The sequence below is a fragment of the Spea bombifrons genome, chromosome 4, assembly GCF_027358695.1.
Source record: "Spea bombifrons isolate aSpeBom1 chromosome 4, aSpeBom1.2.pri, whole genome shotgun sequence".
Taxonomy (NCBI): domain Eukaryota; kingdom Metazoa; phylum Chordata; class Amphibia; order Anura; family Pelobatidae; genus Spea; species Spea bombifrons.
Window position 1 is genome coordinate 50697991 of NC_071090.1, and position 12642 is coordinate 50710632.

A 12642-nucleotide genomic window follows, 5' to 3' on the forward strand; every position below is an offset into this window, starting at 1 on the left:
TTAGGCAGGTGGTCATAATGATATGTCTGATAAGTGTGTCTCCCTTTGATAGGAGTGGTGGAGTGTGATAACATGTACTCGGTGATGGAACGTATACAGCAATGTGGCATCACACTATCAAACAAAATATTGGGTTAGCCATGATTATGCACAGTTATGTAAAAAAAAAAAGTTAGTTCAGCTCCTGCTGAATCTTATCTCCCCACGATTCAAACAAGGGATGGTTTCCAGTTATAAACAATATATATGTTGTAAACATTGGTTAATAAATTAATGCAAACTCCAGTGTACACAGGATATACAGTTTTTAAAAATATGTTAAATGGTTGTAATATTTGCAAACATTTCCATGAAGAAGAAGAGTTTGTTTAACATAAATAATAAAAAAATGAACATAAACATACATTTAATGTTGATAGCATTCAATTGAGTAGTGTTGAGTAGACATGTAAGATTCATATTAGTTATTTTATTTCATAAAATAAATCAGTGAAGTGGATTGGATATGAAGAATGGTGCCTTGAAGATTTGGACACACACCAATTATTTGATTTAAATGCTGGCATCGTAAAACTCTGTTATCTACAAACTATGAGAGTGCTGTTTTTACTAAACTGTCTGATATGCTAGGACTTATCTTCATGACTGTGAAGATAACCAGTACAATGCACATGATACTGAAATTATTTTCTCTGTCATAGATGTTTATACTGAGAGGTATACTTGTCATTCTGATTTTTTTCTTGGAAGGCGGACTATAGATTTAGGCTTCAAGCAAACCCTGCGATTTACTGTACATATGCTTTATACATAGGCACCTTCGCAACATCTTCACAATACCCTAATTGCTTGTATCAATGACCTTATTTTACAGTTTATATTTATGGCATTACCTAAAGTTGTTTGTTATCTTAGTCAACTGTATAGCACAAAATGCATAACATGAAGAAAGATATGAACATAGAATGCTTTCAATGTGGTTTGTGTGTGGGTTGTTAAACAGCTGCACAACCAACAAACACAATCAGTGTTATAACTAGACTTGTGCATTCGTCTTCGGGCGAACATGGAAACGAACACGAAGAGTGCGTTTTCGTGTTCGTTCCGAAGACACGCCGAAGAGAAGACGGCGGCGGTAAAACGTAGGCGAAGACGAAGACACACACCACGAAGATCTTCGTGATTGTCTTCGTCTTCGTCTACCATTCCCCCCCTTCATCTTACCTTGTCTTGGCGGCATCGCGGCTTCGCGGCTTCGCGGCATCACGGCAGTTCCCGGAAGTGGAAATCCGCAGGTTCGCCGTCACGGGTTACAGGGCAGTGCGAATGAGCCTATTGGTCGCCTACAGGGACCTCCTCTGGCATCAACCAATTGGTTGATGCCAGAGAAAGACCCTGCAGGTGACCAATAGGCTCACTCGCACGGTCTTTCTAGCCCCTGACAGCGAACCTATGGATTTCCGCTCCCGTTAACCCCTTCGATGCTGCGTTATCTAACACAGCATCGAAGGGGTTAACGGGAGCGGAAATCCATAGGTTAAAGGGCCGTGCAAGCGACCAATAGGCTCACTTGCACGGCCCTTTAACCCTTTAAAATAAAGTTAACCCCTAACTAATTGAACAGGGAGGGAGACCAGTGGCATCGGCAGTGCCGATGTCACTGGTCTCCCTCCCTGTTCAATTAGTTAAATGTCCGTACGAGCGACTTTATTGGTCGCTCGTACGGACATTTAACCCCGCACGGACTAACTAATTGAACAGGGAGGGAGACCAGTGACATCGGTCTCCCTCCCTGTTCAATTAGTTAAAGACCAGTGGCATCGGCAGGGTAAGTTGCAGCTGCAACTCACCCTGCCGATGCCACTGGTCTCCCTCTCTGTACAGAGTTAAATGTCCGTACGAGCGACTTTATTGGTCGCTCGTACGGACATTTAACCCCGCACGGACTAACTAATTGAACAGGGAGGGAGACCAGTGACATCGGTCTCCTTCCCTGTTCAATTAGTTAAAGACCAGTGGCATCGGCAGGGTAAGTTGCAGCTGCAACTTACCCTGCCGATGCCACTGGTCTCCCTCTCTGTACAGAGTTAAATGTCCGTACGAGCGACTTTATTGGTCGCTCGTACGGACATTTAACCCCGCACGGACTAACTAATTGAACAGGGAGGGAGACCAGTGGCATCGGTCTCCCTCCCTGTTCAATTAGTTAAAGACCAGTGGCATCGGCAGGGCAAGTTGCAGCTGCAACTTACCCTGCCGATGCCACTGGTCTCCCTCCCTGTACAGAGTTAAATGTCCGTACGAGCGACTTTATTGGTCGCTCGTACGGACATTTAACCCCGCACGGACTAACTAATTGAACAGGGAGGGAGACCAGTGACATCGGTCTCCCTCCCTGTTCAATTAGTTAAAGACCAGTGGCATCGGCAGGGTAAGTTGCAGCTGCAACTCACCCTGCCGATGCCACTGGTCTCCCTCTCTGTACAGAGTTAAATGTCCGTACGAGCGACTTTATTGGTCGCTCGTACGGACATTTAACCCCGCACGGACTAACTAATTGAACAGGGAGGGAGACCAGTGACATCGGTCTCCCTCCCTGTTCAATTAGTTAAAGACCAGTGGCATCGGCAGGGCAAGTTGCAGCTGCAACTTACCCTGCCGATGCCACTGGTCTCCCTCCCTGTACAGAGTTAAATGTCCGTACGAGCGACTTTATTGGTCGCTCGTACGGACATTTAACCCCGCACGGACTAACTAATTGAACAGGGAGGGAGACCAGTGGCATCGGTCTCCCTCCCTGTTCAATTAGTTAAAGACCAGTGGCATCGGCAGGGCAAGTTGCAGCATTGGGGTTTTAAAACCTCAATGCTGCAACTTACCACGCCGATGCCACTGGTCTCCCTCCCTGTTCAGATAGTTAAATGTCCGTACGGGGGACTTTATTGGTCGCTCGTACGGACATTTAATTAATTGAACAGGGAGGGAGACCAGTGGGATGTGCCGGGTAAATTGTAGCATTGGGGTTTTAAAAGTCTGCACGAGCGACCAACAGAGTCGCTCGTGCAGACTTTTAAAATCCCAATGCTGCAACTTACCCAGCAGATCCCGCTGGTCTCCCTGTTCTATCAGTTAATAAATGATAGAACAGGGAGACCAGCGGGATCTGCCGAACAATTACGGCACCAGGAGTATAACAGTCTGTACGAGCGACCCTATTGGTCGCCAGCAGGGGGCTCGTCTGCCATCAACCAATGGCAGACGAGCCCCCTGCTGACGACCAATAGAGTTGCTCATACGGACATTTAAACTCCTGGCGCCAGAGCGGCTTTAACTCCGTTTTAACCCCTTAACCGGGGAAAACGAAGAAAACCCGAGCACGAAGAATGTCCGCGAATATTCGCCCGAAGAGAAGACAGGACCAGGCGAATATTCGCGGAATACGAAGTTTTTTTTTTTGCCGAAGACGAGCACGAAGACGAACACGAAGAGCCCCCTGGTGCCCAAGTCTAGTTATAACACAGATGATTTGCTTTAGCATTATCTAATGTTTGTTTTTATGTATATTTCTGTATTTTAAAGTTACTTTTTCTAAGCAAAATTTAATTTGTAAACAATAAACAAGATAAAAAGTAGAAAATTATATTTTACTCTTTCCGTATAAGCATATAAATGATGCGCATTCTTGCAGACAAATTAGCCTATTGGAAAAATGGCCAGCAGGCTTAGATCATGCTTTCTGATTACAAATTACTTTAGTATAGTGGTGGTTCATCCCTATCTACAAATCATGTGTCTTATGGAAGAGGACACCCTGATGTCCTTTTTTCTGACTCTGTTATAAGAGCACAGAGACAATGTGTATCAATGTATCAGGTATTCTTGTATTCATTATTGTGTGTTTAACTGTAAGTAATGTGGTGGTAAAATAGGTTTGCATATTAAACCAGCAGTCAAATTGTTGATAAACTGGGCCCTATGCACTGTACAAGCCATACCCACAAAACCAAATATGTCGGTCTTTGATCTACGTTACAAATACAACATTTGTTTGAGCAATAAATGCAGAAAATGAATTGGTCATCTAATTCAGAAATATTTCCAACTGCAGTTATTTCAGCTACATCACAGCTGAATAACTATTTACTACCTCTTGGATGAACATAACATGTTCCTTCAATATTTAAGATTATAGGGGTGTACCAAGGCATTTACATTTTTAGTCCAGAGATGAAAAACCTTTATTCTCATTCTTTATTTTCATGATTATATACTAACTCTCAAGTACACCTTGACTACCAGACAGCAGAATGTTCTTCATCTCCATCATAACACAGCTGACGTTTCTTGACTTAATATGGTTTGGCATATTTTATCCAAAGTCGTAGGGCCTTCCAACCTGCTGTATGCTAGCTTGACATTTTGTGGTTAAGTTGTGTTATTGAAAGGCACACACACACATGAATATTGACTAATACATCTCTGATGTGTTTATTTCTAGGTTGCTGCTATTTACAAAGATCCAAGCATTGGGAATCTCATTAACATCATGATTGTAAAGCTTGTTGTAATCCATAGTGAACAGGTACGTATACACAGGTAATTACTTCCTTGGAGAAAATAAAATATAAAATGATTATTATACCATATGTGTTGTCTTTTACTTAATATTTAATATTCATATGGTTGTTGTTAAATAATGTTGTGCTTATAATGCATTATACTGTAGCCCAAATGTTGAATCTACCAAACTGTGTGTTTTGTGTTTTTACATTCAGGATGGACCTGTAATCAGCTTTAATGCCGCTACAACTCTTCACAACTTTTGTGTATGGCAAAAATCACAAAATATCCCAGATGATTCTCACCCTTCCCATTATGATACAGCTGTTCTTCTCACCAGGTATTATCTACCAAGCCACATCTTCTTATAAGCAGGGTCTCCGTCGAGGCTTCAGTCTGATCCAGGAGGAGGAGAGACAGTCAGCAGGTGGGCTCTAGCACCACTCTGTCTGCCGCAAGTAGTCCTGTGCCTTATCCAATAGTCAAACTTATAATTCCTTTCTAAAAAGGAGAAGAATCATATCGGAGTAAAAATACTTAAATATGTATCATGAATACAACGGATTCTTTTAATCAATAACCAACACTAATTAGAAAGCTCTGCAGATTGCCAAGGTTCTGTGTATAGTCACATACAATGGATTTTAAGGCAAATGGGTGATGAACACAAAACTAAACTACAACTGTGATCCCGAGAACCTTAGGATCCAACCTAGAAACTTGCATCATTATAGTGAGAAACTCATCTGTATTATATCACTAATTTTAATTCCACTACGAGGGAATCACCTGCCAAAGCAGGTTTCATGAAGCCACATAAAAGTAAGAACATAAATTAGCAAAATATTGGCAAATATCTCTATATAATAAATATTACCAATAAGGGCTACTAAAAGCAACCATCTGTGTTTCCCTAATTGCTTGTATAGGCAAAATAACCAGCTGACTGTGTACACATAATGGAGTAAAATTACAAAAAGGATTAAGGGTAATCCCTAATGGTACAAAAAATAATACAAGTTTTATAGTAACGCTGCTAGGTCTGCTCTTCATAGTAGTAGCTAAAAATGCTAGTAATGGTTAGTTTAGAGCTAATTGTTTTTGTGTTAAGACATTAGTTAACTTTAAGTTCACAAAATCCTTAGCTGTAAGGTTAGCAAAACAAACCCACTCGCTGTTCCTGCAAAGTGATTCCCAAACTTTTTTCTCCTTTAGGATGTGTATTCTGTTACGAATGCATCCTTTATAACAGTAATACAACACTTTTCTTGTTGTGTAAACCTAATGCTAAATAATTTCTATATGTTTTTTTTTCTTTAGGGAAGACATATGTAGAGCCACTGATAAGTGTGATACGCTGGGTGAGCATTTTCATTATATATCAGATGCTGGATGTAATACTTAATTGATTTTAAAACATTGTAATATGAATGTTTCTGTGCAAAACATTTTATAGTAAATAGTGCATAACTCAGCGGAGAAATGTTCCCTTTACAGTAGGGTTATGTCCCACAAAATCATCTTAAAACAAAACCCTGTAAAAGCAATTTATAGTTGTATAGAAAAAAGGTTTAAATAATTTGGCACCCACTATTAAAGAGAGCTTATTCTTGGCACAGGCTTACCACTAACCTCATATTTCTTATCCAGCATGTCCTATCTCAAGTGTCTGCTTAACCCATCTCTTCGCTAAGTATATGTTAAATAAATGGTCTCTATGTCCTCCAATTTTGTGCACCCTCTAAAAAAATGTCAGTGTTAAAGAAATCCTGCTGTATTCTATAGGATTCAGAGATATGACTGAAAAATATATTTTAATTTTAAAGTTTGCTTACTTGGAAAAAGAAAGGCACGTTACACTGTGCATAAAACATTTTATTGATACTATAGTTTTTTGGGCAAATGTTTTAGGCAGGTGTGAACAATGCTGTAAAGTAAGAGTACTTCAAAAAATAGACATCTTTATGGTTCATTTTTTAATATTAAGCAAAATGCAAATTCTCCTGGGTACCCTTGAACACAGTTTTTTAAGGAACTCTGCAGGTAAATTGTTCACTGTTGCCTGAAAACACTAATTTGTGTACCGCTGTCCAGCCCTTCAGCAAACAAACTGCCTTCTGCTACAGCCAAACATTTCAAATTTTGACTCATCTGTTTCTTTGTGCTTCCTCAAAATCTGGAAACGCCTGTCTGTCTTGACATTTCTTCCTGGGAGAGACCTTGCTGTTGGAGTATAACTACCTTGTGTCTTGTTGGTGTGCTCAGTCTTGCCATGGTGTATGACTTTTGACATTAAACTGTCTTCAGCAACTTCACCATGTTAGTGGTGTGGCTGTTCCTCATCCAGTTTTGTCCCTCCTACAGCTGTTTCTGTTTCAGTTAATGGTTGTGTTTCAACCTATATATTAATCATTAGCGCCTGTTTGCTTCAATTGTTTAATCATACACCTAACTATATGCCTACAAAATCTCTGACTAATCTCTGGGAAATGTAACTAGGAGAATTGAGGCTGTTTTGAATGCAAAGGGTGGTCACACCAAATATTGATTTGATTTAGATTTTTCTTCTGTTCGCTCACTTTGCATTTTGTTAAATGATAAAAATAAACTATTGACATGTCTATTTTCTTTAAAGCATTCTTACTTTACAGCATTTTTCACACCTGCACAGCACTGTATGTGTATTCCACTTTTCTGCTTCAGATAAATAACCATTAGTTTTAGTATAAACGTCATTGAACACACAGGTAGAGGACAATCCAACTTCAAACGTTGATGCCCAAATGAGTTTAAGGTCGATATACCTCATTCCCTGGTTTGCAGCATCTATTGCATTATACTTCAGTCCTGAGGACTAGCACACTTATGAATTGTCATTTAGGTTGATTTCTGTCTCATTCATGGTTTTAGGGTTAGCAGAGCTTGGCACTATGTGTGACCCCCACCGAAGCTGCTCCATAAGTGAAGAAAATGGTCTTGGTTCAGCTTTTACAATTGCACATGAACTGGGACATGTGTAAGTACAAACCGGCCGTATCCTTTATACCAGTAGCAGTGCATTGTTTCATTTCTGATAAATATCATTCAATTTTAAAAGTTAGAAACCTAAAGGAGTCTTATAAACACTCCTCCCTTCCAAGGAAGTTTAAACATGGTTGATGCCGATAAAGTTTAAAGTTAAATGATTTTATTATGATTTGTTAAAAAATATCCATTCACGTTTTGTATCCTTTTAATATTTCCTGAATTCTTTTATGAAGTGGTCTAATGGTAGGTCCAACTTTTTTATAGCTAGAAGGACGAATGTTCAAATTAATTTTTTCTGTGACTATTAATTAGATCCTTTATTTTGAATCCCTATGGAATCATTGAGGATTTAAAATGCGTAGTTATTTTACAGTCAAAATTTGCATGCTTTACAGAGAGCTTTAACATTTATTAAACCATAAAACCTCTTTATCAAACTTAAAGAATATGTATAAGGATTATCTAAACAAAACCTTAGTGATAATGTGTCTGAAGACGAAAAACAGCACTCATATCGTATATTTTAGAAATGGCCAGGGCCATCTACCGATTTTCTTTACAAAAAAAACTTGCAAACTTTTTTATGTTTTGCATCATGGTTTATACTGTAATTAGGACTCAATTATTCCTGTCTTTCAATAGTTTTAACTGGTTGTGATCCATATACCAAAATGTCAGAGGGATAATGCCTATCTCTAAAATAGTTAGTCTTTTAGATTTAGTCTTGGCAGTTGGCAGAATATAATGTGTTGAGTGTGCTCTTGTTTGGTCGATACTATTAAACTAGAATGTGGTTTCTTAAGACATTTATAAAAATAAGATGCACAAAGTTACTAATTCTAATGATCCTCAGACTTTTCGTTGTTTGAGCAGTAAAGTAAATATATTTATTAGTAGCAAGTGAAACAAACCATTATTTCTTATTTTAAAGATTTAACATGCCTCATGATGACAGCTTCAAGTGCAGGGAAGCAGGGATAAAAAACCAGTTTCATGTGATGTCTGCCACATTAAATTACGATACAAGTCCATGGACCTGGTCAGCATGCAGTAAGAAATACATAACAGAATTTCTTGAGTAAGTATTATGAAGCCACCTACAATATATGTTACTATAATTAATATCTTTTATTTATATAGTGCCAACAATTTATGCAGAGCTTCTTGGAATACATATATTGAAAGGGTGTGAATGAACTAAAATCAACCTGTATGAAAACATATGCAACTTATTACAATTTACCAATGTGACAGTAAAAACATGTAAACACAACGATGCATAGTGTAATGACTATGAAACTTGGTATACAATTTATTTGGTACTACTATAAATGACTTTGATTGATAAATGTATGTTTTCAATAAATGTGATAAAATTGATTTGTTTTTGCAGTACTGGTTATGGGGAATGCCTCCTTGATAAGCCTAGTGGAAGAATCTATGAGTTTTCACAACAATTGCCAGGTGCTATTTACGATGCTAACAAGCAGTGTGAATTAATGTTTGGCATTGGTTCACAAGTATGCCCCTACATGGTGAGTTGTGCTGTGTTAATCTTTATAGAGTTGCTATAATCAGCCTAAAGCACTCGCTTTTTCCAAATCTTACATTTTACAGTTCTCTGTGTGCTAAAATGACCAATGCACAGCTGCTTACAGCTTAAAATGCAATATATATATATATATATATATATATATATATATATATAGTCTCCAGACCGATCCCATTGTTAAGTTGCTGATTGGGTCCGGTGGCCCTTGTATAGGTGGGTGAGGAGAAGGAAGAGAACTGCATGAATACAAATTAATAAATAATGGTAGTTGTGCCATATCTCAGTTCCCATTAGGGGAAGATTTAAGCTTAATATCTCCAAGACAATTATAGTGAGCAATAAAAAGGGGTGAAAAAAAAACATAATATCTAGGGGATATATCAAAGGTTTCTGTTTGTGTGAGTTTTATGTAGATATAGAAGTCAGTCATTCCGAGTTGCATTAATCTTGGAAACTGCTTGAAAATCTTTGCTGGTACTTGCTTATTTACCGTATTTGCTCGATTATAAGACGAGGTTTTTTTCAGAGCAAATGCTCTGAAAAATACCCCTCGTCTTATAATCGGGGTCGTCTTCTAATCAGACCTCAAATAGAGGTCTGATTAGGAGACTAAGATCCAGATCCCCCGCACCGCTGCAGGGGACCTGGATCCTCCTGTCGTCGCCCCCCCCCACACACACACTTACCGGTGCTTCCGGAGGTGAAGTTGGCAGCGGGGGTTTGTATGCGTCCGTCGCAAATACCTTCCCCGACTGTCAGAGATCAGAGTTCAAGAGTTCCTGATCTCTGACAGCCGGGGAAGGTATTTGCGATGGACGCATACAAACCCCCGCTGCCAACTCCACCTCCTTCCGGCTGCCGCGGAATGAGACGTCAACCCGCTGCCCCGGCTATACAGCAGGAAATTGGAAGAACCGGTAAGTAAGTAAGTAAGCAAGTAAGTGTGTGTGTGTGTGTGTGTGTGTGTGTGTGTGTAGGGCATTTCTGGAATGCCTTACACCCCTATATGCCACTCTGGCACTTAGGGGGTTAAAAGGCATATTATGGGGCAGAGTGGCATATAGGGAGGTATAAGGCATTTCAGGAGGCAGAGTGGCGTTAAGGGGGCATTTAATAGTGCACTCTGCCTCCTGAAATGCCTTATACCTCCCTATATGCCACTCTGCCCCATAATATGCCTTTTAACCCCCTAAATGCCAGAGTGGCATATAGGGGTATAAGGCATTTCTGGAGGCAGAGTGCTCTGTATAATGCCTTTTAACTCCCTTAATGCCACTCTGCCTCCTGGAATGCCTTATACCTCCCTATATGCCACTCTGCCCCATAATATGCATTTTAACCCCCTAAATGCCAGAATGGGATATAGGGGTATAAGGCATTTCTGGAGGCAGAGTGGCACATAGGGGGTCAAAAGGCATACCATGGGGCACAGTGGCATATAGAGGGTTAAAAGGCATATCATGGGCCACAGTGCCATATTGGTGTGGCAAGCCTGGGGGCAGATGTGCGTAACTGGGGGACAGGTTGGAAAATACAAGAAATAAAAACAAAAAAAATATATTTTTCTCAATCATAGCTTTTATTAAAAAAAATAGTTTACATGAATTAACATTTACTGGTAAAACTTTTTTCCTTTAGGGTCGTCTTATATTCAGGCTTTTTCTTTTTTTCCTAAGTTAATATTCAGATTTTGGGGGGTCGTCTTATAATCAGGGTCGTCTTATAATCGAGCAAATACGGTACATTTTATCTTGGCAACCTTGATGCATGGATAAGGCAAAGTATTTGGTTTGGCCATCAAACTGTATTTTGAATTGAATTGCCAATTGAACTGCCTCTGTAACAAGATGAAATATATTTGTCTAACCAAAAATGACTTCTAGATTCCCTCTTGCTAAATGTTTTGTGAAGGATAGGATGTTGTCACATTGTAGATAGCACATGATAACCCTATCTTAATGCAGTGGGTAATACGATCCATCAAACTAAAAAACTGAAAATATGGGCTTAATGATACAAATGGATGTGATTTGCACGTTGCTTTTCAAACTAACTTGTGATTCCTGTAGATCTTTTGGAGCAGACATGCCAGTGAGCCTGTTAATTATTTATGGAAGGAATATCTGTTATGACATTACAATGTTCAATCTTAAAATAAACACTGTATTATTTGTGTTATTGTATACTTTATAATATTCATCAATTACAGTATACTGCTGGGAGGAAGAACATCTGTAGCCATATATGAATGCTATGATTAGTGTTCTGTATGCCTAAACATCTTCATAATCTACAAGCTTTGGTATTGTGCCATTATGTGAATCATTTAGCTTGAATTTTATATAATGAGCCAGTGAAAGTAAATATGTCTATTGTTTAATTCGAATGATAATTATTCTCAACTTGCCTTTTTTGCTTAATTTTTTTCAAGGATGTACTTTTTTCATTCTACAGAAGCAGTGCAGGCGCTTATGGTGCATTAGCAGGGAGGGAATCCGTAATGGGTGTCGGACTCAGCACATGCCTTTGGCTGATGGAAGTGACTGTGGCCCTGGAATGGTAAGAGTGGCGCTTTGTTAACACAAATAACTAATTCTAATTAGTTGCACCATCCATAGATTATGGTGTCCATAAACTTGAATTTGGCCTGTTAAGTCTATGAAAACTCCAATCCATCCTCTAAACACTGGAGGCTGCTTGTGCATGGTATATAAACATGTTTTTTCTTTTACTTATTTATTTTCTTTGCTATTTAAGCATGTTTAAGAGGGGTACTCACATGTCACATAATTAACACATAAGGGTATGTAAAAGTAAATGTACATGTATATTATATTTTATAATATTTTAGAGCTTCTTGATCCAAGGAGAAATCCGATTGCCTCTTGGAGTCAAGAAGGATTTTTTTCCCCTGATGGCAGAATTCGAAGTAGCTTAATTAGGGGTTTTTTGCCTTCTTTTGGATCAAGAATAGAAAGGTTAGGTAGAAGGGTTGAACTTGATGGACCTAGGTCTTTTTTCAACCTTATGAAACTATGTAACTATGTAACTATGAAGAGCACCACAAAGACTGTCCGATATCCCTCCTAAATCAGGGCTTTTATTTGGCCTGTCCATTATGCTAGGGAATATAATCCTGTGTCTCTGGATTTAAGATCTAGCCCAACGGAAGGATTAATTTGCTCTCGCACACATCTTGTCAAACATCACTCATGAAGTACACATTTCCTTCATAATAAATGCAGGAATGTGTGCAGATATACCACGCTCCTCCATGATTTTTAATGGTTTTGAAATAGGAACAAAACTATATGCATCAAAGAGAGGACCCTCATTACAGCTAATCATATGCAAAAAAACTTTAAGCTGGAAGCTGCCAACAGAAATGTGGAGACAAAAGACAAAAATGTTGCGCAGCACTTTTCACTCTTGTGTGCTTACTCCTAAAAGAATGTATAATAAAAGGCATTTAGTTCCACATTGACAACACTGCTAGCTGTGAA

At 39.0% G+C, this 12642-nt stretch overlaps 1 protein-coding gene across 1 annotated transcript in view; it reads left to right on the plus strand.

Moving 5' to 3' along the window:
* Window positions 1-12642, plus strand: part of ADAMTS20 (ADAM metallopeptidase with thrombospondin type 1 motif 20) — an 87287-nt gene that overhangs the window by 28774 nt on the left and 45871 nt on the right. Inside the window, exons 5-11 of the mRNA XM_053463502.1 lie at window positions 4499-4582; window positions 4776-4900; window positions 5881-5921; window positions 7471-7576; window positions 8519-8665; window positions 8981-9122; window positions 11594-11698. Of these exons, the coding sequence (XP_053319477.1) occupies window positions 4499-4582; window positions 4776-4900; window positions 5881-5921; window positions 7471-7576; window positions 8519-8665; window positions 8981-9122; window positions 11594-11698 (750 nt within the window). The remainder of the gene's footprint in view (window positions 1-4498; window positions 4583-4775; window positions 4901-5880; window positions 5922-7470; window positions 7577-8518; window positions 8666-8980; window positions 9123-11593; window positions 11699-12642) is intronic.